Raw genomic sequence first — 27,102 nt, forward strand, 5'->3', positions numbered from 1 at the left:
GGAGGGGGTTAGTCTTGATTTTTGGAAATTTACTAACCACCCCAGCTGAAGCAACACTTCCGAGACCACTAGGAGCTGGCTGGAGCAGTGGGCTTGTTTTCCCTATTATCAAGAAGTCGTCTAAATATGGCAAGATCACTACATTCTTGATCCGTAGGAAGGCTGTCACTTCTGCTATTAGTTTCGTAAATATTCTTGGGGCAATGGAGAGGCCAAAGGGTAGGGCAGCAAACTGAAAATGCCTCAGCTTCCCCTGAATAAACAGGACTACTCTCAGATACTTCTGATACTCCGGATGGATTGGGACGTGATAATATGCGTCCTTCAAGTCTATTACAGCCATAAAGCAGTTGCGATGTAAGAGCTTCACTGCCGAGCTTACTGACTCCATCTTGAAAGTCTGGTTTTCTACTACTTGGTTCAGACTCCTGAGGTTGATGATGGTCCTTAAGGACCCGTTTGTTTTTTTTATCATGAATAGTGGGGAATAGAACCCCCTCCCTCTCTGTGTTGCTGGTACTTCGAGAAGGACCTGCTTTCCTACTAACTCTAACACTTCTGTTTCCAGGGCTAATTGTTCTTCCTGGACCTTTCGTAGGGGGGTAACCACAAAGGTCCGCCAGGGGGTCTGGCTGAACCGGATCTTCAGGCCCCCACTGATAATTTTCAGAATCCAGGGGTTTGCTGTTATCGCGTCCCAAGCTGGAAAAAAGTGGGAAAGCCTTCCACCCACTTCCAGCCTGGCGTCATTGGGAGGATCTCTTCGAACTCGAGGATGGTCCTCCAAACATGTAGCCCGATTCTTTTTTGGACTTGGCTTCCCATCTCTTTTTGTCTCCCGGAGGACGACCCCGGTTAAATTTTCTCCTCCGAAAAATAAATCTTCTTGGTTCCCCCGAAAATCCCGGGAACCCTTTGCTTTTATCGCCTGCTTTTTCTAACAGGTCTTCTAACTTTTGGCCAAACAGGAGTCTACCGTCACACGGGAGGGAGCACAGTTTCAGTTTCGAAGGTAGGTCGCCTGGGCAACCTTTGAGCCACAAGGCCCGCCTGGCTGCGTTGGATAGTCCCGCTGCCCTAGCTGACAGTCTGACCGAGTCAGCTGAAGAGTCGGCCAGGAAGGCAGATGCTGTTTGTATTAGAGGTAGCTCTGCAAGTATTGCCTGTCTGGAGACGTTTTTATCTTTAAGCTGGTCTTCCAGCTGTTGGAGCCACACCATCAAGGACCTCGCCACACAGGTGCTAGCCACCGCTGGTTTTAGGCCGCCTGCCGCCGCCTCCCACGTGTGGCGCAGGATGGAGTCAGCTCTTTTATCCAGTGCATCCTTTAGGACGCCAGAGTCCTCCAAGGGCAGGGAAGATCTTTTCGATGACCTTGCCACAGTCCCGTCCACCTTGGGGATCTTATCCCAAGGTTCCGCATCCTTCTCTTCGAAGGGATACCTTCTTTTGGAGAAGGAGGGTAAAGCCCCTGATCTCTCAGGTCTCCTCCACTCCCGGTCAATGAGGCCCTGAATTTTACTGTTAACCGGAAATGAGCGTCTCTTCTTCTCTCCCAAGCCCGCAAACATGATGTCCTCCCGGGATTTAGATGCTCTCTCTTCCTCCAGACCCATGGTTGATCTTACTGCCCTAACCAGTCTGTCTGTATTATCAATGGGGAAGCAGGGTCTACCGCCCCCCGATGAGGAAGAGGACGATGAATCCCACTGCTCCTCGGACTGGGAGGAATCAGAGACGGAGGAAACCTCTCTACGGGGTCTTTTCTTCCCTCTAAGGAACCCTTTCAGGGACCCCTGAACTTCTGCATGTACTATGGACTTTAAATTTGCAGCAAAATGCCGGGAATTCTCAGCTATGGTTTTGGTCACACAGCCCTGGCAAAGTGGTTTCTGCCACTCTACTGAGAGAGAAGCTTGGCAAAGGGCACATATTCTATGCTTTTGCTTGGCACTACTCTTCTTAGGCTCCTAAATAAAGGAAGCACATAAGAGACTTCCCGTTACTAACCAGTGACATTCACGAAGCTCACTCACCCCCGGAGGTCACAAACGGGTACCGGATTCGGAGGCTGTTGCGGAACCGATGATTCCATTCTGGATGGTCCCGAGGCACTCGAAGCCTTACTCCTGCGGCTGCCACTACGATTACTCGAGCGGCTGTCTGTATACGATGCATCCCTCTGCTTTTTCTGTTGCTGAGGTGGGGGGGTAAGCTGCTGCTCCTGGCTATCTGGATCCGCCATGTCTCAGAAGCGCACCACGCTTCCAGGATAGCTCCTCCCCCCCCTTAAATATAGGGCCATCCAGCCTCCTCCGGTCTGTGGGCCCTCCCCCTTCCTCAGGCCGGAGCTCCGTTGAAAAAAACCGGCATGGGACGCTCCGATGGGCGCCGCCATCTTGGATCGGTCCCGCCTCCTGACGTCACCCAGTGCGCCGCTCCCAGCGTGCCCTGCGCCGTGACGTCAGGCGCATCACAACCGGAAGCGTTCCACACTGCAGGGGGAGGACGGCGCCACGGTCTCTGGGAGGACAGAGCCTGCCTCACCGCGTGCGCCCCGCTCGGCGCAGAGACCCCAGGGGAAGCTGCGGACGGCGCTTCTGGGATACTGAACCCGGTGCACAGGCCAGTGCCCGCTCTTCCACACCGGGACAGCCCCAGGTAAGTCTTCTTTCTTCCAGACAGGTTCCCCATCAAGGACAGGAAACCAACTGAAGCGAGGGAGAGGTGCCGCCCTTTTATTTCAGACGGTTTCCTGTCCTTGGTGGGGCGGATCCTCTCTCAAGGTGTGCGGTCATGGGGGGGGGGGGGGGGGGAATACACTGTTTGAGTGCACGGCAGGGTTCGGAAGGGAAGGAGCACTGTGACTTTTTGAACGCAAAATTGGCTGGAATTGAGAGCGGACGCCATGTCGCGTTTGGAGAGTCCCTGATGTGCCTAAACAGTGGAAACCCCCCACAAGTGATAAGATTTTGGAAACTAGACACCTCAAGGATTTTATCAAGGGGTATAGTGAACATTTTGAACCCAGAGGTATGACACAGAATTTGATAACATTAGGTCATCATATTGAATAAGTGGTCATTAGCCTTGAGCGCAATTGCTCGCTACTTCAGTTTGCATCGGGTACTCAGGTATGCACCATGTATCTCGGGTGCTCGAGTGACATGCTCGAGTCCCCGCCCGCATGTTTCACGGCTGTTAGACACTCAAAAAAAAAAACCATGCGGGAATTGCTCGTGCATGGCAGGCAATCCCCGCGTGTTTTTTTGGCTGTATAACAGCTGCGAAACATATGGGGTGGAAACTCGAACATGTCACTCGAGCATCCGCGATACTCCGTGCATAACTTAGCACCCGATGCAAACTCAAGTAGCGAGCACTTGCGCTCAACACTAGTCGCAATATCGTAAAAAAATTTTTTCTTTGCTTTTGAAAAAATCCCAACTCCAACCCTAATACAACCCCAACTCTAACACAATCCTACCCTTACCCCTAATCCTAGAGTTTATTTTTTACGCCGTTCCTCATGCGGGATAAGTGATTAGACAACTTTATTCTTCGGGTCGGTGCAATAACAGCGATAACAGATTTATATAGGGTTTTTATGATTGACAGCTGTGAAAGCTAAAGACCCATTTTTTTTTTTTTGCAAAGACTAGTTTTTGCATCGCCATATTTTGAGAGCTATTTTTTTCCATATTTTGGCCAACAGAGTAACGTAAGGGCTTGTACTTTGCGGGACAAGTTGACATTTTGTATTGGTACCATTTTCGGGCACGTGACATTTTTTGATCGCTTTCTATTCTGATTTTTGGGAGGCAGAATAAACAAACAAAAAAAGTTTTTGAATTGTTGGTGTTTGTTTTTTTTATGCCGTTCCACGTGTGGTAAAATTGATAAGGCAGCGTTATTCTTCAGGTCAGTACGTTTACAGCGATACATTTATATCGTTTTTTTCTTTTTTGGCGCTTTTACACACTAAAAACTATTTTATAGAAAAAAAATTTTTTGCTTCGCTTTATTCTGAAAGCTATAACTTTTTCATTTTTCGGCTGCGCAAGAGCTAACTTCCTGATGCCTGGTGACCCGGATGTCCGACATCGGTCACCATTGCAACGATCGGGACCCCGTGCTAAAAGTGCGGGGTCTCGGATGTAAGGTAAGAGGGGCGCTCTTACCTCTGCTTGCCCCAGAAATGCTGCGATAGACTCTGATTGCAGCATTTCGGGGGTTAATGTGCTGGGAGTGGTGTGGGACGGCTCCCGGCACATAGTACCGATTCTAACAGCTGACACCCGGCGGCAATCGCGCCCGCACAGCCTTTGTGCGGGCGCGGTCGCCGACGCGTAATAGTATGAAACTGGTCATTAAGGCCCATGGCGCAGGTATGTATTTTTACGCCCTACCAGGGCTGTGGAGTTGGGCCCATTTTGGCGGAGTTGGAGTCGGTATAAAATGGATTGCTCCGACTCCTAAAATATCTAATAAATTGGGTACAATAGTTCACTGCAGTTTGTGAGGAATATTTTTTCATAAGAATTTGGGAAAGGTATGAAATGTCCTATAAATGTCTGTCCTATTCCTGATCTAAGGGTCTAGACTTTTAGCTGAGAATCTGTGCTACAGTAAATTTATCACTTAAACATGAGCCATATATGAGGGAGTCAGAGTCGTGGAGTCGGAGTCATGGAAATTGAGGAGTCGGAGGTTTGGCTTACAGACTCCACAGCCCTGCGTCCTATGTCAGAATGGAGTTAAGCATATAAACTGTCTGGAGCTGATTCCAGGTATAAAAAAATAAAAATGCAGCGCAGTGGTGATCTTGGGAACTCAAAAAGGCCTGGACGTCCATGGAAGACAACAGTAATGGATGATCGCAGAATCTTTTCCATGGGGAAGAAAAACTCCTTCATAACATCCACTCAAGTGAAGAACACCCTCCAGGAAGTGTCTACCATAAAGAGAAGACTTCATGAGAGCAAATGCAGAGAACTCAACACAAGGTGCGAACCATTAATCAGCCTTAAAAATAGAAAGGCCAAATAAGGTTTTGCTAAAAGACATCCAAATTAGCCAGCAGGGCTGTGGAGTCGGAGTCGGTGCTCATTTTGGTGGAGTCGGTATAAAATAGACAGACTTCTAAAATATATAATAAATTGGGTGCAGTAGATCAATGCAGTTTGTGGGGAATATTTTTTTCATAGGAATTTGGGAAAGTTATGAAATGTCCTATAAATGGCTGTTCTATTCCTGATCTAAGGCTACATTCACACACAGCGTTTTTGCTGCGTTTTTTGAGGATACATTTTCAGCTGCAAAAGCAGATCAGCTTTTTAAAAAACCGCATCACCTGAAAGGTTTTTGAGCTCATAGATAATGTTTTCAATAACAAAAGCAGATTAGAAAAACGCCGAACAAACTGACATGCTCATTCTTTGTGAGGATCCGTTTTTGAGCCCAAAAACGGATCCTCACAAAATGATGTGTCTGAATGTCATATCTTGAAACCCACTGACTTTGCTGGGATGCCCAGAGACACTGCATTTTACTGCAAAAAAAGGATCCGCAAAAATGCTGTGTGTGAATCATGGCCGTAGCCAGCAAGGGGCAGGGGGGGCAGCTGCCCCCCCATCCTAGAAGCAGGGGCATGCACCTATCAAAACTCACTTGCATGCTGCAGTGCTCCCGTCCTGCACTGGCTCCAGACAGCAGGGGGCAATCTCCCCTCCTCTGTCCTGTCTTCTGCCGTCTTCACCAGAGAGAGGAGGGGTGCCTGCCCTGCACAGGATCCGATTCCTGGGCCCCGAGCTGGAGAAAGTGAAAGTACTACTGCTCGTCTCTGTCACAGGAAGGTAACTAATGCTAATATTGTAGGTGATTATTATGTGCTCTCTGTACAATGTGTGTGAACTATATGTGCGATATGTGCAATGTACTATTTGCTGTCTGAAGCGGTCATCTGTCTATCACACTCTATCCCTCCATCCATCCCTCTATCAATCCATTTATCTATCGCTCCAGCTATCCATCATTATATTCTATCTAAATATCTTGATTATTGTATCATAAAAATGATTAGATGTCGGATGTTCACATTGTACTGCAATAAATTTTTCACTTAAATATAAGCAATATATGTGGGAGTCGGAGTCGGTGTCGCAGGTTTGGCTTACCGACTCCACAGCCCTGTTAGCTGGCCCAGTTGTGGAAAAGCATTCATTGGACAGATGAAACTAAGATCAACCTATACCAGAATGATGGGAAGAAGGAAGTATGGCAAAGGCTTGGAACGGCTCATGATCCAAAGCACACCACATCTTCTGTAAAACATAGTGGAGGCAGTGTGATGACATGGGCATGCATGGCTTCCAATGGCACTGGGTCACTAGTGGTTATTGATGATGTGACTGCAGACAGAAGCAGCCGGATGAGTTCTGAAGTGTAAAGGGCTATACTTTTTGCTTGGATTCAACCAACTGCAGAAAAGTTGGATGGCAGTTCACTGTACAGATGTAAAATGACCTAGAACATACTGCGAAAGCAATGGCTAAGTCTATCACCAAATCTCAACCCCATTGATCACGCATTTCACATGCTTAACATAAAACTTACGGCAGAAAGACACACAAACAAGCAACAACTGAAGACAGCTGCAGTAAAAGCCTGGCAAAGCATCACAAAGGAGGAAACCCAGCGTTTGGAGAAGTCTATGGCTTACAGTCTTCAGGCAGTCATTGCCTGCAAAGGATTCTCTACAAAGTATTAAAAATGAACACCACGAAAATTTGGTTACTGTGCAAATATTTCTGGACCTAACTATATCTTACGCATACATATTAACAGACATTAGTGCGAATTAGACAAGTCAGTAAAAAACGCACAAAACCTATAAGAAGAGAAAATTGACCAAATAGTCACTCCAATTTAAGGAATAAACACTTTATTAGGGATCAAGATGGCATATAGTAGATATACAAACAGAAAGAGGATGCACACCCAAATGTAGATAAAATTATAAAAACATATATTTTTGAAGGGATGTATATAGTTCAATGCAGGCATATGATCGATAGTAGGCATACCACTTACATGTGAAATAATGAAATATTGAGTGTGGAAAGCTGTAGGTTATATAATGAACTATGCATGTATATAACAATAAGTATATAGATAAAGGCAAAATCAATTAGTATACATGCTTCTATTGCCCAATTTTGTCTATGTATAGACAACGCTGTCAAACACATCAGAAATAGATCACCAATTTAAAAGGCAGTACCTACTGTATAGGTAGACGCTACCTAGGATGAGAAGCGTCCAACCTGACGCACGTTTCGGAAAATGCCTTTGCCTATGAGGGTGTGCGATCTTTGTTTGTACATACACTGTACACTATCTTGATCCCTAATAAAATATTTATTCCTTAAATTGAAGTGACTCATGGAATATTTGGTTGGTTTTCTTTTCTTCTTATTGGTTTTGTAGGTATACAAAAGAAAACTATAATTTTCATGTTCACTTTTGTCCACAATTCAGTCCTAAACTTTGAGGGAAAAAAATATATACCTGTTGGCAGAACTGCAGCAACATTATCTTGATCAATCCTTGTGTTATATGAAAGTGCATAAAACAAGCCTAGAAAATAAATAAAATATACATGTATAAAAGCAATGAAAAAGTTATCAAAAGCGGTTAGCACTCATTTACTGTAAGGCTGCATTAACACATTCTTGTGTCACAGTCCATGTTTAAAGACCGGCTGCGGGACTCCCAACCCACACTCAGCCTCATGGGCATTTATGAAGCTGTGAAGTTTGGGGCAAGAGACCCGCGGTTTGTCTGTGAATCACCACCCATACTCTGATGTGTGAATCCAATACAACACTCATTAATTTGAATACAAGATTGAATGCTACCAACTGTAAAAAAATACAAGTGCCCCATTCTCATAATCCACGGAGGTCCCAGCACACAAACTACTACCAGGATGTCATGAATAAATATTGTATTTATATAGCGCCAACATATTCCGCAGCACTTTACAAGTTAGAGGGAACATGTACAAACAATATTAGACATTACAGAGTAATATTTAGTTCAACAATTTAAAGAAGAAGAGTGAGGGCCCTGCTCGTGAAAGCATGCAATCTATAACAATGTAGAGGATGACACAAAAGGGAGTATTATATATGCCGACAGTGTATCGTTCATCTTCGGAAATCATAAGAATACCAATTTAAAACTAAATGAAAAATCACCAGTATCTGTATATTTCCACATATAAAGTGTTACTGAGTGCATGGAATATTTGAAAAACTGATGATAGAAAGGAACAGATTTTGAGCAAATGTAGGACATGAAAACAGTTTGATTAGTGTGGTGATTTAATAGGCTTATCTAAAAAGATGTGTTTTTAGGGCACGCCTAAAACTGTGGATACTGTAAATTATCCAGATTATCTGGGGTAGTGCATTCAGAAAACTGGTGAAGCCCAAGAAAAGTCTTTGAGATGGGAGTAGGAAGTTTGGATTATGGAGAATGTTTGGCTAACACTACTGTAGGTGTGCACACTGTCTGTGCACTGTAGTGAAAGAGGTAAATTCCTAGATTGCAGGTATGTGTCAACGAGGTGGCTTGCCTCGTTAATGTAAGTCCTGTAAGAAAGTACAACAGGTTACTGAGAGGATTTTTTAGTGGACCAGATTTTGGGTCTGGGATTTAGGTCTCTCCCATACACTCCAGCTGGCAATTTGCTAACAAGCAGCTGGGCTAGCTCAGCGGTGTCTGTGGTGTTTGGAGAGAGGAAAAGACCATTAAATAGTGGACAGTCTCAACCAGAGCCTGAGAGGTGGATTTAAAACTGAAAGGGTGAGACAGTTTTGAAATATTTTGAAAGGACTGTTTTGTCATTTGTTTGTGCCGGAAAAAGGCTGTTTCTTTTCATTTGAGTATTGTGAAAGTTATGAAGTATAATAAATCTTACACTGTTGTGACAAAAGAACCTGTTGCCTGTGTGTACCCTTAATGACTGCTAGAGAGCTTGAATCAATACAGCACCTAGCCTACAGTATACATTGGGAGATTTTCCTCATGTATACTGTAATATTGTTAAGGAAGACCATTCGCCAAAAGTAGGCAGAAAGTGCATTCTTTCGGTCTTTGTCTGGTTGGTATGAACTGCATACTGTTTGCTTAACTGAATAGGAAAGTGCAGCAAACAGCTTTCTAACACAGAGGACAACTGCAAAGAAATATATACCAAGAAGTAAACTTCTTAACAGTAGGTCCTTATTGTGGACATATGCCTTGGCATCCAGTATGTACACTGTGAGGTGCATATTATTCTGAGCATGCACAAATCTTTAGAATGGAGAGCACAGGTAGGGTGGTAGAAAGATTAGGTGAGCGATGTGCAGTTAAAACCAGACGTTTACATACACTATATAAAAAGACAAATATGCATGTTTTTCTCAATATCCGACATGAAATCAAAATAAACTTATCCCGTTTTAGGTCAATTAGGATTAACAATAGTTGGTCGGAATGTGGGCGTATTCCTCCTGACAAAACTGGTGTAACTCATACAGGTTTGTAGGTCGCCTTGCTCGCACCTGCCTTTTCAGCTTTGCCCATAAATTTTCAATAGGAATGAGATCAGGGCTTTGTGATGGCCACTCCAAAACATGAACTTTGTTATCCTTAAGCCACTTTGTTACCATTTTGGCAGTATAATTCGGGTCATTGTCCATTTGGAAGACCCATTTACGCCCAAGCTTTAACTTCCTGGCTGATGTCTTGAGATGTTGCTTCAGTATTGCCACATAATCTTCTTTTCTCATGATGCCATCTACAGTTATGTCCATATATATTTGGACAGAGACAACATTTTTCTAATTTTGGTTCTAGACATTACAATGAATTTTAAACAAAACAATTCAGATGCAGTTGAAGTTCAGACTTTCAGCTTTCATTTGAGGGTATCCACATTAAAATTGGATGAAGGGTTTAGGAGTTTCAGCTCCTTAACATGTGCCACCCTGTTTTTAAAAGGGACCAAAAGTAATTGGACAATTGACTCCAAGGCTATTTCATGGACAGGTGTGGGCAAATCCCTTCGTTATGTCATTCTCAATTAAGCAGATAAAAGGCCTGGAGTTGATTTGAGGTATTATGCTTGCATTTGGAAGGTTTTGCTGTGAAGTAAACATGCGGTCAAACGAGCTCTCCATGCAGGTGAAACAAGACATCCTTAAGCTGCAAAAACAGAAAAAACCCATCCGAGAAATTGCTACAATATTAGGAGTGGCAAAATCTACAGTTTGGTACATCCTGAGAAAGAAAGAAAGCACTGGTGAACTCATCAATGCAAAAAGACCTGGGCGTCCACGGAAGACAACAGTGGTGGATGATCGCAGAATAATCTCCATCGTGAAGAGAAACCTCTTCACAACAGCCAACCATGTGAACAACACTCTCCAGGAGGTAGGCGCATCAATATCCAAATCTACCATAAAGAGAAGACTGCATGAAAGTAAATATAGAGGGTTCACTGCACGGTGCAAGCCACTCATAAGCATCAAGAATACAAAGGCTAGACTGGACTTTGCTAAAAAACATCTAAAAAAAGCCAGCACAGTTCTGGAAGAACATTCTTTGGACAGATGAAACCAAGATCAACCTCTACCAGAATCATGGAAAGAGAAAAGTATGGCGAAGGCGTGGTACAGCTCATGATCCAAAGCATACCACATCATCTGTAAAACACGGCGGAGGCAGTGTGATGGCTTGGGCATGCATGGCTGCCAGTGGCACTGGGTCACTAGTGTTTATTGATGATGTGACACAGGACAGAAGCAGCCAAATGAATTCTGATGTATTCAGAGCCATACTGTGTGCTCAGATCCAGCCAAATGCAGCCAAACTGATTGGTCGTCGTTTCATACTACAGATGAACAATGACCCAAAACATAAAGCCAAAGCAACCCAGGAGTTTATTAAAGCAAAGAATTGGAATATTCTTGAATAGCCAAGTCAGTCACCTGATCTCAACCCAATTGAGCATGCATTTCACTTGTTAAGAGACAGAAAGGCCCACAAACAAACAGCAACTGAAAACCAAAAAGGAGGAAACACAGCGTCTGGTGATGTCCATGAGTTCAAGACTTCAGGCAGTCATTGCCAACAAAGGGTTTTCAACCAAGTACTAGAAATGAACATTTTATTTACAATTATTTAATCTGTCCAATTACTTTTGGTCCCTTTAAAAACAGGGTGGCACATGTTAAGGAGCTGAAACTCCTAAACCCTTCATCCAATTTTAATGTGGATACCCTCAAATGAAAGCTGAAAGTCTGAACTTCAACGGCATCTGAATTGTTTTGTTTAAAATTCATTGTGGTAATGTCTAGAACCAAAATTAGAAAAATGTTGTCTCTGTCCAAATATATATGGACCTAACTGCATTTTGTGAAGTGCACCAGTCTCTCCTGCAGCAAAACAGCCCCACAACATGATGCTGCCACCCCCGTGTTTCACAGTTGGGATGGTGTTTTTAGGCTTCCAAGCTTCTCCCTTTTTCCTCCAAACGTAACGATGGTCATTATGCCCAAAAAGGTAAATTTTAGTTTCATCAGACCACAGGACATGTCTCCAAAAATTAAGGTCTGTGTTGCTGTGTGCATTTGCAAACATTAATCTGGCTTTTTTATGTTTCTTTTGGAGTAATAGCTACTTCCTGGCAGAGTGGCCTTTCAGCCCATGTTGATACAGTACTCGCTTCACTGTGGATATTGACACAATCTTACCAGCTTCCGCCATCATCTTCACAAGGTCTTTTTGCTTTTGTCCTTGGGTTGACATGCACATATTGGACCAAAGCACATTCATCTCTGGGACACAGAACCTGTCTCCTTCCTGACCGGTATGATGGTTGGACATTTCCATCTTGTTTGTACTTGCGTATAATTGTTTGTACAGATGAACGCGGCACCTTCAGATATCTTGAAATTGTACCCAAGAATGAGCCAGACTTCTGCAAGCCCACAATTCTCTTCCTGATATCTTGGCTGATTTCTTTAGACTTTCCCATGATGCAACACAAAGAAGCAGTGCGTTTCAGATGTGCATTAAAATACATCCACAGGTTTATCTCTAATTAACTCAGATGTTGCCAAAAAACCATAAGCTTCCAAACACATGACATCGTATGGGAAGTCCAGAATTGTTTAAAGGCATAGTAATCTTAGTGTATGTAAACTTTTGACTTTGCAGTAAGTAATAAAACATGCCTTAAAAAATTCTCTCTCTCATTATTCTGGCATTTGGTAAATATTAAAAATTATGGTAATCCTAATTGACCTAAAACTGGAAAGGTTTATTCTGATTTCATGTCAGATATTGAGAAAAACATGCATTTGTGTCTTTTTATATAGTGTATGTAAACTTCTGGTTTCAACTGTAAGTAGGTGCAGAACTGTGGGTAGCTTTGTGGGTTAGAGAGTGATAAGTTCATGACATTCTGTAAAGGATGGGCAATCAGTGCAAAGTGGAGTCATCTGCAGTGGCTGGACAAAAATATGATTCTGGCTGCTGCATTCAGGACAGATTGGAGAGTGAAGAATTTAGTAAGAGGAAGACACATTAGTAGAGAGTTGCAGTAGTCCAAATGAGAATGGAGATCCCCAGACCTTCAGGAGGGGAACACATGGCATTATCCATTTCTCTAAGTGTGCCTCCCCTGAAGGGGTTAAATGGCGGGAAAGTGTCTTTCCCGCCGAAAGTTGTTGTGGCACGTACATATGGGTGCCAAAAGCTTTGGCTGGGTGAGGGTGCGGGCCAAGCGTGGGGTTGTAGAAGGGGAAGATTAGGTTTTCTTCCCTGTGGACACTCCTTGATTGATCAGCACCATTAGTAAATAAGAGGTCTGAAAAGGGATAAAGGAGGGGAGCGCTGGCATCAAGTGCCCGTTCTTAAAGAATTACCTGTGGAGCTGCTGATCTGCTGTGCCTGGATGTGATGGACGCACTCCGGGAGGAACTGAAGAGGATGGGGGAAAACGGAGCCATGGCGTGCCTGCAGGTGGTCCTGGAGTCCCTGGAAGGAGAGGTGAGCAGTCTGGAGGTTGGCGCCATAGTGAGCGGGGACCAGGAAGTGGGAAATGATGACATGGCTGGAGCGACGCCAGGAAAGATGATGTCATCGGGAGGCGGGGACATGTGCAGTCTGGCGCGCATGAAGAAAAGAAAGATCATCGTTTCCCGTTCACCGGTGAGAGAGGCCAGGACAGTGGCTAGAAGGAGACGGAGGACGGGTGATGGAAGCGTGACAGGTCAGCATGCCAGTCAGGGCTTGGTTGACCACTAGCGTCCTGATGCCGTTGCTGGTCCTGGGTTAGACGGAATGCATCCCGGAGGTCTGGAAAGGACTAGACTGCTTCAGGTGGTGAGTACAACTCAGCACATACACAACTCCCCACTGCCGTGTCACAGCTAGCTAAATTGTTATTATCATTAAAAAGGTATGTACCCATCCCTGATCAGACTAGTGAGCCTCAGTGAGTCAATCCTCCCATGCCGCAGATGTGGCAGAAATACGGAGGCACCTTGATAAAGGGCTGGATGGACTGGCGGGGGAACATGACTCGATAGGGACGCCCATAGCTCCAGGGGCTAAAGGGGTGGGGGAGGCTTGCAAAAAAAGATCTGGCGCAACGAATATGTTGATTTACTATCATTGCTGTCAGCATCAAAAGAGTTTTTAGCCTAGATTGAAAGACGACGAGGATAGGCACAGACCTATCCCTAGGTCTTTTAACAATTGGCTGCAGGGATTATACAGTTGTGCTCAAAAGTTTACATACCCGGGCAGAAATTTTTCCTTTCTTGGTCTTGTGTCAGAGAATATGAATGATAAAAAAAACTTTTCCTCCACTCATGGTTATTGGTTGGGTGAAGCCATTTATTGTCAAACTACTGTGTTTTCTCTTTTTAAATCTTAATGACAACCAAAAACATCCAAATGACCCTGATCAAAAGTTCACAAACACTGGTGATTTTGGCCTGATAACATGCAAAGAATTTGACATAAATGGCTACTAAAGGTAACATCCTCACCTGTGACCTGTTTGCTTGTAATCAGTAGGTGTGCATAAAAGCTGAGTAAGTTTCTGGGATAGAGGCAGACTCTTGCATCTTTCATCCAGCCACTGACAATTCTGGATTGTGAGTCATGGGGAAAGCAAAAGAATGGTCAACGGATCTATGGGAGAAGGTAGTTGAACTGTAGAACACAGGAAAGGGATACAAAAAAAAATCCAAGGAATTGATAATGCCAGTCAGCAGCATTCAAACTGTGATTAACAAATGTAAAATCAGGGGCTCTGTAAAAAACAAACCACGGTCAGATAGACCAAAGATTTCGGCCACGACTGCCAGGAAAAATTGTTCGGGATGCAAAGAAAAACCCACAAACAACATCAGCAGAAATTCAGAACTCTCTGAAAACTAGCGGTGTGGCTGTTTCAAGATGCTCAATAAGGAGGCACTTGTAGAAAAATGGACTGCATGGTCGAGTCGCCAGAAGAAAGCCATTACTGCGCAAATGCCACAAAGTATCTCGCCTATAATATGCCAAACAGCACAGAGACAAGCCTCAAAACTTCTGGAACAAGGTAATTTGGAGTGATGAGACCAAAATTAAACTTTTTGCCACATCCATAAACGTTACATTTAGAGAGAGGTCAACAAGGCCTGGGATGAAAGGAACACTATTCCTACAGTAAAGCACGGAGGTAGATTGCGGATGTTTTCGGGATGTGTGAGCTACAAAAGGCACAGGAAACTTTGTGAAAGTTGAAGGAAAGATGAATGCAGCACGTTATCAGCAAATACTGGAGGCAAATTTGCACTCATCAGTCCTGAAGCTGCACATGGGACGTACTTGGACATTCCAACATGACAATGATCCAAAATGTAAGGCCAAGTCGACTTGTCATTGGCTACAGCAGAACAAAGTGAAGGTTCTGGAGTGGCCATCTCAGTCTTCTGACCTCAATATCATTGAGCCACTCTGGGGAGATCTCAAGCGCACAGTTCATGCTAGACAGCCCAGGAATTTACAGGAACTGGAGTCTTTTTGCCAAGAAGAATGGGCAGCTTTACCATCTGAGAAATTAAAGAACCTCATCCATAACTACCCACAGAAGACTTCAAGCTGTCATTGATGTTAGAGGGGGCAATACACGGTATTAAGAACTGGGGTCTGATCTTTTGATCAGGGTCATTTGGATATTTTAGGTTGTCATTAAAAAGAATAATATATGAGCCAGTGTTATGGGAGAAAGGTTCCCAAAAAAAAAGTTCAAGATTATTTCATCATGTCCAAATAGTCTTGGAAGAGTGTAAAAATTTTAGCAGTCTTAGTTGGTTTTTCTACAATGAAAATTTCAGACAGAAGCTAGCAGTGTACCTGTCACTCAAATGGAGAGTTAAGGATGTGGGCCTTGGGCCTTTGGATGAATTTAATGCTACCGACTAAGTCGGGCAGTGTGCAGAGGCTCACATCCCAACGGTAATTAGAAAAGGTACCCACTTTGCATTTAACGAGGCCCAGTGTAAATGGCCTAATTCGTCTAAGTATAGACACGACTGTTCTTTTTGTGGAGGGGAACATCTGATGTCAAGAGGTTTTAAAAAGCCCTCCACAAAGGTATGCCTTAGCAAAAGCAATGATGCCAGTAAAACTGGAGAATATGTTAACATGGTTAAAACAGTATCCAAGCCGCAAGACAGGCAAACTGTTAACTGATGGTTTCTCTGTTGGTATAGTTATTCCCCTTTTTACTGGTAAGGGATGTTATTGGGTAACAAATTTTAAATCTGCAGAGCTATATCCTGAGGTGGTAGCGGCAAAGTTGAATAAAGAACTGATGGCAGGCAGAATTGCTGGACCCTTTGCAGGAGTACTATTTGCCAACTTTCGCTTATCACCATTGGGTGTAGTTCCGAAAAAAGAACCAAAAATTCATTCAGGCTAATACATAATTTGTCATTACTGTATGGTTCATCACTGAATGACAGCATAGATGACAATTTACATTCAGTATGCTTTACATCTTTTGATCAAGCAGCGGAAATATTTAAAAAGGTTCGGCCCTGGTGCTTTAATGGCAAAGGCAGATATAGAAGCAGCATTTAGATTGCTCGCTATTCACCCAAACAGGTTTAATTATTTAGGTTTTCAGTTTAACCCCTTAATAACATCTGACGTACTAATACGCGTCTGTGCCCTGGGACTTAAGAGCCAGACCCGTATTAGTACGTCATATCTTTAATGCGGCACCGCGACTTAAGTCGCGGTGACAGCATTAAAGTTACGGTGCCATCCTACCTCTTGGTAGATGGAGTCATCATTCCAGGGGCTGTCGCCGCCCCCCCGCACCAGCGATCGCTGTGATTGGCTGTTCAAATCTGAACAGCCAATCACAGCATTTCTCACTGTTTCTGGCAATGTGATTGCCGGAAACAGTGATCTGCAGCCTAGGATCGGTGCTCCTAAGAGCACCGATCCTAGGCTGTTGCTAGGACACCCCAGCCCTGGCCCCAGACTGCTATGATCGGTGCGATCGCCGATCACATCGATCGCACCGATCGTAGCGCGGCCGCGCAGTGACAGGGCGGTGACCGGCTTGTGACCTGCCTGTCACCGCCCCATGACCCCCTGTAATGTGATTCAAGCCCCCAGACTACTGTGATTGGAGCGATCGATGATGACATCGATCGCTCCAATCAGAGTACCTGAATACAGGTGACCAGGCGGTCACAGGGAAGTGTCACCTCTGTGACCCCCTGTGGTGTGTGCTCTGCTCCAGCCATGTCTGATTGGTGCAATCAGTGTCAGCAATCAGATGGCTGGGGCACAACATGCACCACAGGGGGTCACAGAGAGGTGACACCTCCCTGTGACCGCCTGGTCACCTGTATTCAGGTACTCTGATTGGAGCGATCAATGTCATCAATGATTGCTCCAATCAGATTACCTCCACCTGTCACCACCCCATCATCACCCTGTGACCGCCCTGCAGACCCTCACACTTGGTGAGGATTTCTACAGAGCGATCACATCTGATGTGTCTGTGCTGGGCCTTGTAGTGCCACAGAATATTCTGTGACACCACAAGACCATCTTCTCACTGTTCCAGTCGCTGCTGCTGCTGCCGCTGCTCCTGGATCTTCTGTTCCAGCGTCCTGGATCTTCGGCTCCAGCTCCTGGATCTTCTGCTCCTGACCTGCTGTGATTCCTGCTCCAGAGCCTGCTGCTGATCCTGCAGAGAAGACTTTGGTAAGTCTGTTCTCCCCTCATCCACCGCAATCCCCCCTCCCCCCTCTTTTTACCCCCCCCCCTTACCTTTTTTTCTGCGTCCTGCAGCGGTCTCCAGCTCTGGTCCGAGTTTCCAGATCCGCTCCCGGTCACCAGCGCCGGGCTCCCGGGCTCCTGCTCTGGGTCTTCTGTTCCAGTCCTGCTGACCCTTTGGTAAGTCCATCTCTGATCTCCCCTCATCCACCCCAATCCCCCTCCCCTGTCTTTTTACCCCCCTTCCCACCCCAATCCGCCTCACCCCAGTGTCCCTGTTAATTCTTTTGCTTCTGATCGGCAGCTCCAGTACCGGTCTCCTGCTCCGGGCTCCCGGTCTCCTGCTCCGGTCTCCTGCTCCGGGCTCCCGGTCTCCTGCTCCGGGCTCCCGGTCTCCTGCTCCGGGCTCCCGGTCTCCTGCTCCGGGCTCCCGGTCACCAGCGCCGGGCTCCCGGTCACCAGCGCCGGGCTCCCGGTCACCAGCGCCGGGCTCCCGGTCACCAGCGCCGGGCTCCCGGTCTCCTGCTCCCGGTCACCAGCGCCAGGCTCCCGCTCTGGGCTCCCGGTCCTGAAAGAAGAACAGAGAGGACTTTGGTAAGTAATCTCTGATCTCCCCTCATCCAACCCAATTCCCCTCTTCCCACTCCCCACACATTTGTGCGCACATCCAGCAGCCGCCGAGTATTGATCGGTGGCATAGTTCACCAATCCACACTCGTGCTCGCTGTTTGCACCACATACAGTATTTCCTTTTTCCACACACTCTAAATAAAGTACTGACACACACACACTCTCAATAAAGTATTGACACACACGCACCACATACATAACAAACAATGTCCTGCTCATCCCAAACTCAGTATTCAGCGGAGGAGGCATACGCTATTCTTGCCTCCGACAATGACAGTGAGGGTGAGGATCCCACATTTCTTTATTTTTCCGACTCCTCGTCGTCTTCCTCCTTCTCTTCTTCCTCCTCTTCCTCAGGTTCTGCTGGCCCGCCCCGCCGTCGTCGCAGGAGAGATGTTCCAGCGCCCCCCACTACTGAGCCTATATGGACTTCGCCCCCCGAAAATTATGAGCCGCTGATTCCTGATTTCGTAGCGGAATCAGGAATCAAGTTTGACACCACCGGCCTCACAGAAATAGACTTTTTCAAAGTCTTTTTCTCTGAGGATTTTCTAAACCTCCTGGTGGGCCAAACTAATTTGTATGCTCATCAATTTTTAGAACAAAACCCCTCTTCATCATTTTCTAACTGGTCTCCTGTAGACGCAGTAGAAATGATGAAGTTTTGGGGCCTGATCCTTCTTATGGGGATCTTGAAGAAGCCCGAGCTTCGGCAATACTGGAGTGTTGACGTTTTGTATAACACTCCAGTGTTCCGAATGGTCATGCCCCGGACACGCTTTCAGGCCATCTACAAGTTCTTGCTTACCAAGATAATGCAAGGTGTCCTGCACGCGATGACCCGAACTTTGATCGTCTTTTCAAAGTTCGGCCTGTCATCGAACACTTCAACAACAAGTTTGGTGAAGTGTACGTGCCCCAAAGGGACATCTGTGTGGATGAGTCCTTAATTTCTTTTAAGGGGCGGCTTGGATTCCGGCAGTACCTGCCCAGTAAGAGGGCAAGGTACAGGATCAAGCTGTATAAACTTTGTGAGAGTACCTCAGGTTACACTCACAAGTTTAGAGTTTATGAAGGGAAGGACTCCCGGATTGAACCCCCTGAATGCTCCCCTGTTCTGGGAGTGAGTGGGAAAATTGTGTGGGACTTGGTGCACCCACTGCTTGATAAAGGTTATCACCTCTACGTGGATAACTTTTATACAAGTATCCCGCTCTTCCAGTCCCTCTCTGCGCGACGTACCGCAGCCTGCGGTACTGTCCGCAAAATTCAGAAAGGCCTCCCAAAGACGCTAATTGGGCAGCTGCTCAGAAGGGGTGAGAGCAGAGCCCAATGTAGCGACCACCTGTTGATGGTCAAGTACAAGGACAAAAGGGATGTCCTTTTCTTGACCACCATACATGGTGATGGCAGCACACTCAGCACTGTACGAGGTTCCACTACACAGGTCGTCAAACCAGACTGTGTAGTGGGGTACAACAAGTACATGGGGGGAGTTGATCTCTCTGATCAAGTCCTCCAGCCATACAGTGCTTTGAGAAAGTCCAGAGTGTGGTACAAGAAGCTGGCCGTGCACATTGTACAGATGGCAATGCACAATGCTTTCCTTCTGTCACAATGTGCAGGCCAGACTTCTGCGTCGTATCTTCAGTTTCAGGAAACAGTTATCAAGGCCCTGATATTTGGCAGCGGTGACAGAGCGGGACCCAGTACTTCTGGAATTGAAGGACCGAGAATTGTACCAGGCCAGCATTTCCCAGGGCAGATCCCTCACAGCGGAAAAAAAGGAAAGTCACAAAAGAGGTGCCGAGTGTGTTATAAAAGTGGAATACGCAAGGACACCATTTATCAATGTGACACCTGCCCTGACAAACCTGGCCTGTGTATGAAAGACTGCTTCAAAAGGTACCATACTTCGATGGACTATTGAATTAATTTCTGAATTATGACAACCTGACGAACACTACACAGCTGACGTAGTGTTCGTCAGGTTGTCATATGTCAGTTGTGTAGTGTTCGTCAGATTGTCCTACACAACTGATGTACAACACTACATTACAAAATTCAAAAATCAACTAACTACCGAAAAGGGGGCACTTGTTAGGCATTTCACTGTTTAGGCACATCAGGGGCTCTGAGAACATGACATGACGCCCGCAGACCATTCCATCAAAGTCTGCATTCAAAAGCGTCACTCCTTCCCTTCCGAGCCCTTACATGCACCCAAACAGTAGTTTTTTTCCAACACATGGGGTATATGCGTACTCAGGAGAAATTGCACAACAACTTATGGGGTGCAATTTCTCCTGCTACCCTTGTGAAAATATTTTTTTTTGCATTTTTGTGGAAAAAATGTTTTTTTTTTATTTTCACAAGTCAACATTATGATTTTCTGTGAAGCACCTGGGGGTTCAATGGGCTCACCACACATCTATATAAGTTCCCTGGGGGTCTAGTTTCCAAAATGGGGTCACTTGTGGGGGAGCTCCAATGTTTAGACAAACAGAGGCTCTCCAAATGCAACATGGTGTCCCCTAACAAATTGGAACCATGTCGCGTTTGGAGAGCTCCTGTGTGTCTAAACATTGGAGCTCCCCCACAAGTGACCCCATTTTGGAAACTAGACCCCCAAGGCACCTATATAGATGCATAGTGAGCACTTGGAACCCCCAGGTGCTTCACAAATTGATTCAGAAAAATGAAAAAGTGTTTTTTTTTTCACTTTTTCATTGTTACGAATCAATTTGTGAAGCACCTGGGGGTTCCAAGTGCTCACTATGCATCTAGATAGGTGCCTTGGGGGGTCTAGTTTCCAAAATGGGGTCACTTGTGGGGGAGCTCCAATGTTTGGGCACACAGGCGCTCTCCAAACTCAACATGGTGTCCGCTAATTATTCAAGCAAATTTTACAATCAAAAAGTCAAACGGCTCTCCTTCCCTTCCGAGCCCTGCCGTGCGCCCAGTGTTTTTCCCCACATATGGGGTATCTGGGTGCCCAGGGGAAATTGCACAACAAATTTTGGGGTCCATTTTTTCTTGTTACCCCTGTGAAAATAAAAAAAATTGGGTCTAAAGAAACATTTTTGTGAAAAAAGTTAAATGTTCATTTTTTTCTTCCACATTCCAAAAATTCATGTGAAGCACCTGAAGGGTTAATAAAGTTCTTGAATGTGGTTTTGAGCACCTTGAGGGGTGCAGTTTTTAGAATGGTGTCACTTTTGGGTATTTTCTGTCAAAAACACCTCTCAAAGTGACTTCAAATGTGATGTGGTCCCTAAAAAAAATGGTTTTGTAAATTTTATTGGAAAAATGAGAAATCGCTGGTCAACTTTTAACCCTTATAGCTCCCTAACAAAAAAAAATTTTGGTTCCAAAATTGTGCTGATGTAAAGTAGACATGTGGGAAATGTTATTTATTAAATATTTTGTGTGACATATCTCTCTGATTTAAGGGCATAAAAATTAAAAGTTTGAAAATTGCTAAATTTTCGCCAAATTTCCGTTTTTTTTTCACAAATAAACGCAAGTGATATCGAAGAAATTTTACCACAATCATGAAGTACAATATGTCACGAAAAAACAATCTCAGAATCAGGGGGATCCGTTGAAGCGTTCCAGAGTAATTACGTCATAAAGTGACAGTGGTCAGAATTGTAAAAATTGGCCTGGTCATTAACGTGCAAACCACCCTCGGGGCTTAAGAGGTTAAAGGCTCATTTTATGTAAAGGTTTACCTATGGGATGTTCCTTATCATGTTCATACTTTGAAGCTTTTTTGTCTTTTGTAGAATGGGTAGTAGCAGTAAAATATATGAAAGGTGGAATTTCTCATTCTCTGCATGATTTTTTGTTTGTAGGTCCAAAAGACTGAATTGTGTGGACAATTGTTGAATACGTTTGTAGGCGTCTGTAAGGGATTTGAAATTCTGGCTTGTGATAAACAGTTTTTCCACCCAGTTGCATAGAATATCTGGGCATAGTAATTGATATAATAATATAATTGATATAATGGTTGGCGTTAGATAAAGTTGAAAAATGTAAAAATGTGTTAACTGCCAATTCAAAAAAAGCTAAGGTTACAGACATTGAACCATTGTTGGGTATGTTAGCATTTGCTTCTAGAATTATACCGATGGGAAGGGTTTTTTGCAGAATTATTACCTATGCATATAGCAGGTGTTAGGAATCCATCCTTTCAAATACAGATTTGTAGAGCAATTAAGAAGATGTGGAAATCTAGTTGGAATTTAAGTGACTTAAATGTTATTGCAGAGAACCGTTTATAGTGGCTGAGGATAAGAAGTTTTTCACAGATGCATTGGTTCTGTCGGTTTTGAAACTTATTGGAATGATAAGTGGTGTTGCGCTAGATGGAATCAGTCGTGGGTAGCTAACAAGGTAACAAAAAACCTGGTGTTGCTAGAACTTTTTCTTGTAGTGGTTTCTTTGGTACATTGGGATAGTAAGTTAGCTAACAAGTGTATTCTGCGTAGTTCAGATAACAAAAAGGTGTAGAATTTGCAATTAATTTTTTATCATCCCACTGTAGTTTGGTAGTAAAATTGCTGAGACAGTTGGTATTATTGTACCTGAAGTGAAATATTTGGTTAAAGGCAGTGCATATTGAAAGCAGAACTAATATAGCTGATGAGCTCTCTCATTTTCAGCTTGTCAAGGTCTTCAACCTCGCACCGGAGGCAAAAAGGATGGGCGTGGACTGTCCATTGTATTTATAGGGCTTAAATTGGTCCTCGTAATGAATCTATTGAAACGGTCTGTGGCGGCTTCAATGTGGAAGGGGTATTTAGCAGCATGGGAGCAATGGTCATCATTTTGTATGAATAGGAATTGTGACTTGTTTAGGAGTTCAGAGCAATTGGCATTAGCGTTTTGTATGATGTTATGTGAAAAAGGGCTAGCATGCTCTACAGTGGTAAAACATTTAGCGGGCATTTCTTTTTTCTTAAAATGTCTTGGTGCGCGTTCACTGAATAGCTATTTTATAGTAAAACAGGTATTAAAGGGGTATAGGAAGGATAACTTTTCAGGATGGCAGGTGTCCTTTTAACCCGGACATTCTAAAGGATATTTGTTTGGTTTTTAAGGTCTTGTTTTAATGATTTTTGAGTCTGTGCTCTTTTCTGCAGCTGCTTGCCTATTTTTTTTAGTGCACTGATGATTGGGGAATTGCTCCCTAGGAGTAAGCTAGGGTCAGAAGGTTTGAGGTTTCAACATGTAGGTAAAGGTGTACATTAAAATTAATGTGTTTCCCAGATGTTAATATTTGTCCAGTCTGTTCAATGAAAGTTTATTTGAATGTGCACCCCATTGGGGGGTGAGCATCTGTTGTTGCAACAGTGTGGTATACCTTTGTCGCAATTTCAATTTAGAAGCATTTTAAAAGGAAATGTCTGTTTAATCTGGGTTTAGGGGATAAATATTTTTTGACACATTCCTTACGTATTGGAGCTGCAACAGAGGCTGCAAGATTAGGACTCAATGAGTCGGTTATTAAAAAGCTGGTAAAGTGGTAGTCAAATTGCTATCAAATGTATATTAGGAAGTAATTGTTACTAATGCCATGATTATATAGTTTTTACAGTGTGGATTCTCGGTCACTCCTTCATACACTGGGCAGAGCACAGAGCGCAAGACAAGAAAGGTGCTACGGACCAAATCTGCCCTCTGATTCCCATCCACCAAACTCTTACTTGATTAGGTGCCAAAGAGAGAAGTAGGAAGGTTTGATTAATCAGATGCTATTTATGAATGACAATTTTCCCTCGCCTGATATTATAATAACATCTAAGTGGTAATGACATTGGAAAGCTGGGGACGGTCGATCTCCTTTTTATTATGAAGAGGAGTCTGCTGTTTCCAGGTGTTAAAATATTTTTTTCTGAGATCATAACGAGAATATTATGGGTTAGGTCAGAGGGGCTGAAGTTTTGTGAAAAAATTCAGAAACGGTTGAATAGATCGCTTTGTGAATTTTTACCGTCAATTGGCAGTTTTTCATTTAAGTACATTGACTTAGAAGGTGGCGTTCCTGGCCTGTTTAGAAAAGCTCTGGTTCATTTATCTGGGATTGGTAAGAATATTTTGGGATATATTTGAAATAATATTTTCCACTTAAATTTACAGGCGATGGTGGAGAGAGCCCTTGGTGGGGTGGGGCCATGCTTGTCTTGTTGTTAGGCAAGATGGCCGGTTGGGTTTAGTCATTTAGGGATTTTAAATGTACAGAAAGTTGGTGGTTAACGGGCTTGAGCCTGTTGGCTAAGCTGAGGTGATTGTATCTTAATAAATTCAAAATTTAACCAACGTTATGGTCTAATTTTTGCCTGTTATTAAATTAATAAAGGCCGTGGCCAAAATTTTTATCCACCAAAGTCATTGTATCTGAGTGGGTAAAGGTAAAGTTGTAAGTAATTGTGTAATGCCATGAATCAGTTTGACAATAAGAATTTTCAGTTTTAAAGAGGTGAGAAAAGGTTGGATTCTGGAAAGGTTTCGGAGGTAAAGTTGACATCAAGAAGTGAATAATTGGATGTAGGGAGAAAAGAAAAGATCTGAGTCAAATAATCCCAAAACAGGGAGCTTGCTGCATGGGAATTATGGTGGAACCACCCAGAGAAATGGCAATATCAGGTCTAGGTAGGTTACTTTAGGGAGTAAAAAAGAAGTTCGGCTCTGGAAAGGTTCAGGGTATGTGCCCACGGTCAGGAGCTGCGGCGGGTTTGAAGCTGCGTGTTTATGCAGGGTCAAACCTGCAGCTGTCAGATGTTACAGCATATATATTATACACACACACACACACACACACACACACACACACACTCAGTACAGACCAAAAGCTTGGACACACCTTCTCATTTAAAGATTTTTCTGCATTTTCATGACTATGAAAATTGTACATTCACACTGAAGGCATCAAAACTATGAATTAACACATGTGGAATTATATACTTAACAAAAAAGTGTGAAGCAACTGAAAATAGGTCTTCTATTCTAGGTTCTTCAAAGTAGCCACCTTTCGCTTTGATGACTGCTCTGCACAATCTTGGCATTCTCTTGATGAGCTTCAAGAGGTAGTCACTGGAAATGGTTTCCACTTCATAGGTGTGCCCTGTCAGGTAAAATAAGTGGGATTTCTTGCCTTATAAATGGTGTTGGGACCATCAGTTGTGTTGTGCAGAAGTCTTGTGGATACACAGCTGATAGTCCTACTGAATAGACTGTTAGAATTTGTATTATGGCAAGAAAAAAGCAGCTAAGTAAAGAAAAACAAGTGGCCATCATTACTTTAAGAAATGAAGGTCAGTCAGTGCGAAAAATTGGGAAAACTTTGAAAGTGTCCCCAAGTGCAGTTGCAAAAATCATCAAGCGCTACAAAGAAACTGGCTCACATGAGGACAGCCCCAGGAAAGGAAGACCAAGAGTCACCTCTGCTTCTGAGGATAAGTTTATCTGAGTCACCAGTGTCATAAATCGCAGGTTAACAGCAGCTCAGATTAGAGACCAGGTCAATGCCACACAGTTCTAGCAGCAGACACATCTCTTCAACAACTGTTAAGAGGAGACTTTGTGCAGCAGGCCTTCATGGTAAAATAGCTGCTAGGAAACCACTGCTAAGGACAGGCAACAAGCAGAAGAAACTTGTTTGGGCTAAAGAACACAAGGAATGGACATTAGACCAGTGGAAATCTGTGCTTTGGTCTGATGAGTCCAAATTTGAGATCTTTGGTTCCAACCACCGTGTCTTTATGTGACGCAGAAAAGGTGAACGGATGGACTCTACATGCCTGGTTCCCACCATGAAGCATGGAGGAGGAGGTGTGATGGTGTGGGGGTGCATTGCTGGTGACACTGTTGGGGATTTATTGAAAACTGAAGGCATACTGAACCAGCATGGCTACCACAGCATCTTGCAGCGGCATGCTATTCCATCCGGTTTGCGTTTAGTTGGACCATCATTTATTTTTCAAACAGGACAATGACCCCAAAAACACCTCCAGGCTGTGTAAGGGCTATTTGACCAAGAAGCAGAGTGATGGGGTGCTACGCCAGATTACCTGGCCTCCACAGTCACCAGACCTGAACCCAATCGAGATGGTTTGGGGTGAGCTGGACCGCAGAGTGAAGGCAAAAGGGCCAACAAGAGCTAAGCATCTCTGGGAACTCCTTCAAGATTGTTGGAAGACCATTTCCAGTGACTACCTCTTGAAGCTCATCAAGAGAATGCCAAGAGTGTGCAAAGCAGTCATCAAAGCAAAAAGGTGGCTACTTTGAAGAACCTAGAATATAAGACATAACAAAAAGTGTGAAACAATTTAAAATAAGTATATAATTCCACATGTGTTAATTCACAGTTTTGATGCCTTCAGTGTGAATGTACAATTGTCATAGTCATGAAAATACAGAAAAATCTTTAAATGAGAAGTTGTGTCCAAACTTTTGGTCTGTACTGTATATAGACCTAGTATAGAGCCCTGAAGGAACTAAGTAAGTGGAAAAAGAGAAAAGTCAGCAAAAGATACTTTTCTGACTGCTCCTTTAGTGTATGAGAGTCAAGTGGTATACTAGAGACCAATAGAGGGGCATAGCGAGGAGGAGCTGGTGGTCCAAGATGTCAAAATCTGCAGAGAATAGTTGCTATTAGATTTAGCTGTTAAGATCGTAACAGACTTTAGTAAGGGCAGTTTCTGTAGAATATAAAAAAAGCACAGACTAGATTGTAAAGAATCAAGAAGAGAGTTATGTGAAAGTTAGTGGATTGGAGGAGAGCAGACCAAGATCCATGTGATGAAGACGAGATTAGAGACAGGTTTGTAATTAGCAGAGCAGATGGTTTTAGTAATGGGGCAATGATAGCATGTTTTAAAGAGAAGTGAAAGGCACTGGAGCGATGATGCGCTGCTGATGTCACCTTAACACGGCACCCAACCACCGCCCATGCTGCTTGAGCGGTGACGTCTATCTTCCAGTGTAAATACAGACCACGGAGCCACCTCCACTGGATCCAAGATGGTGCCGGTATGCGAGTATAGCATCAATAGATATTTTCGAATCTACCAAGCCAATGGTAAAATTTTAGTTTTGCCCAAACAGCCCCTTTAA

At 44.1% G+C, this 27,102-nt stretch overlaps 1 protein-coding gene across 3 annotated transcripts in view; it reads right to left on the reverse strand.

The window, feature by feature from the left end:
* The window catches only part of RPP40 (ribonuclease P/MRP subunit p40), a 69,093-nt gene that overhangs the window by 23,238 nt on the left and 18,753 nt on the right, over window positions 1-27,102 (reverse strand). For 2 of the 3 annotated variants that reach the window (XM_073676660.1, XM_073676659.1), the window contains exon 3: window positions 7,570-7,638. The exons of the other annotated variant lie outside the window; for it this stretch is intronic. In XM_073676660.1, coding sequence (XP_073532761.1) covers window positions 7,570-7,638 — 69 coding nt within the window. The remainder of the gene's footprint in view (window positions 1-7,569; window positions 7,639-27,102) is intronic. 3 annotated transcript variants of the gene reach the window in all.

This window comes from Phyllobates terribilis, unplaced genomic scaffold, assembly GCF_046119375.1.
Source record: "Phyllobates terribilis strain yellow unplaced genomic scaffold, ASM4611937v1 Scaffold_4__5_contigs__length_816908805, whole genome shotgun sequence".
Taxonomy (NCBI): Eukaryota; Metazoa; Chordata; class Amphibia; order Anura; family Dendrobatidae; genus Phyllobates; species Phyllobates terribilis.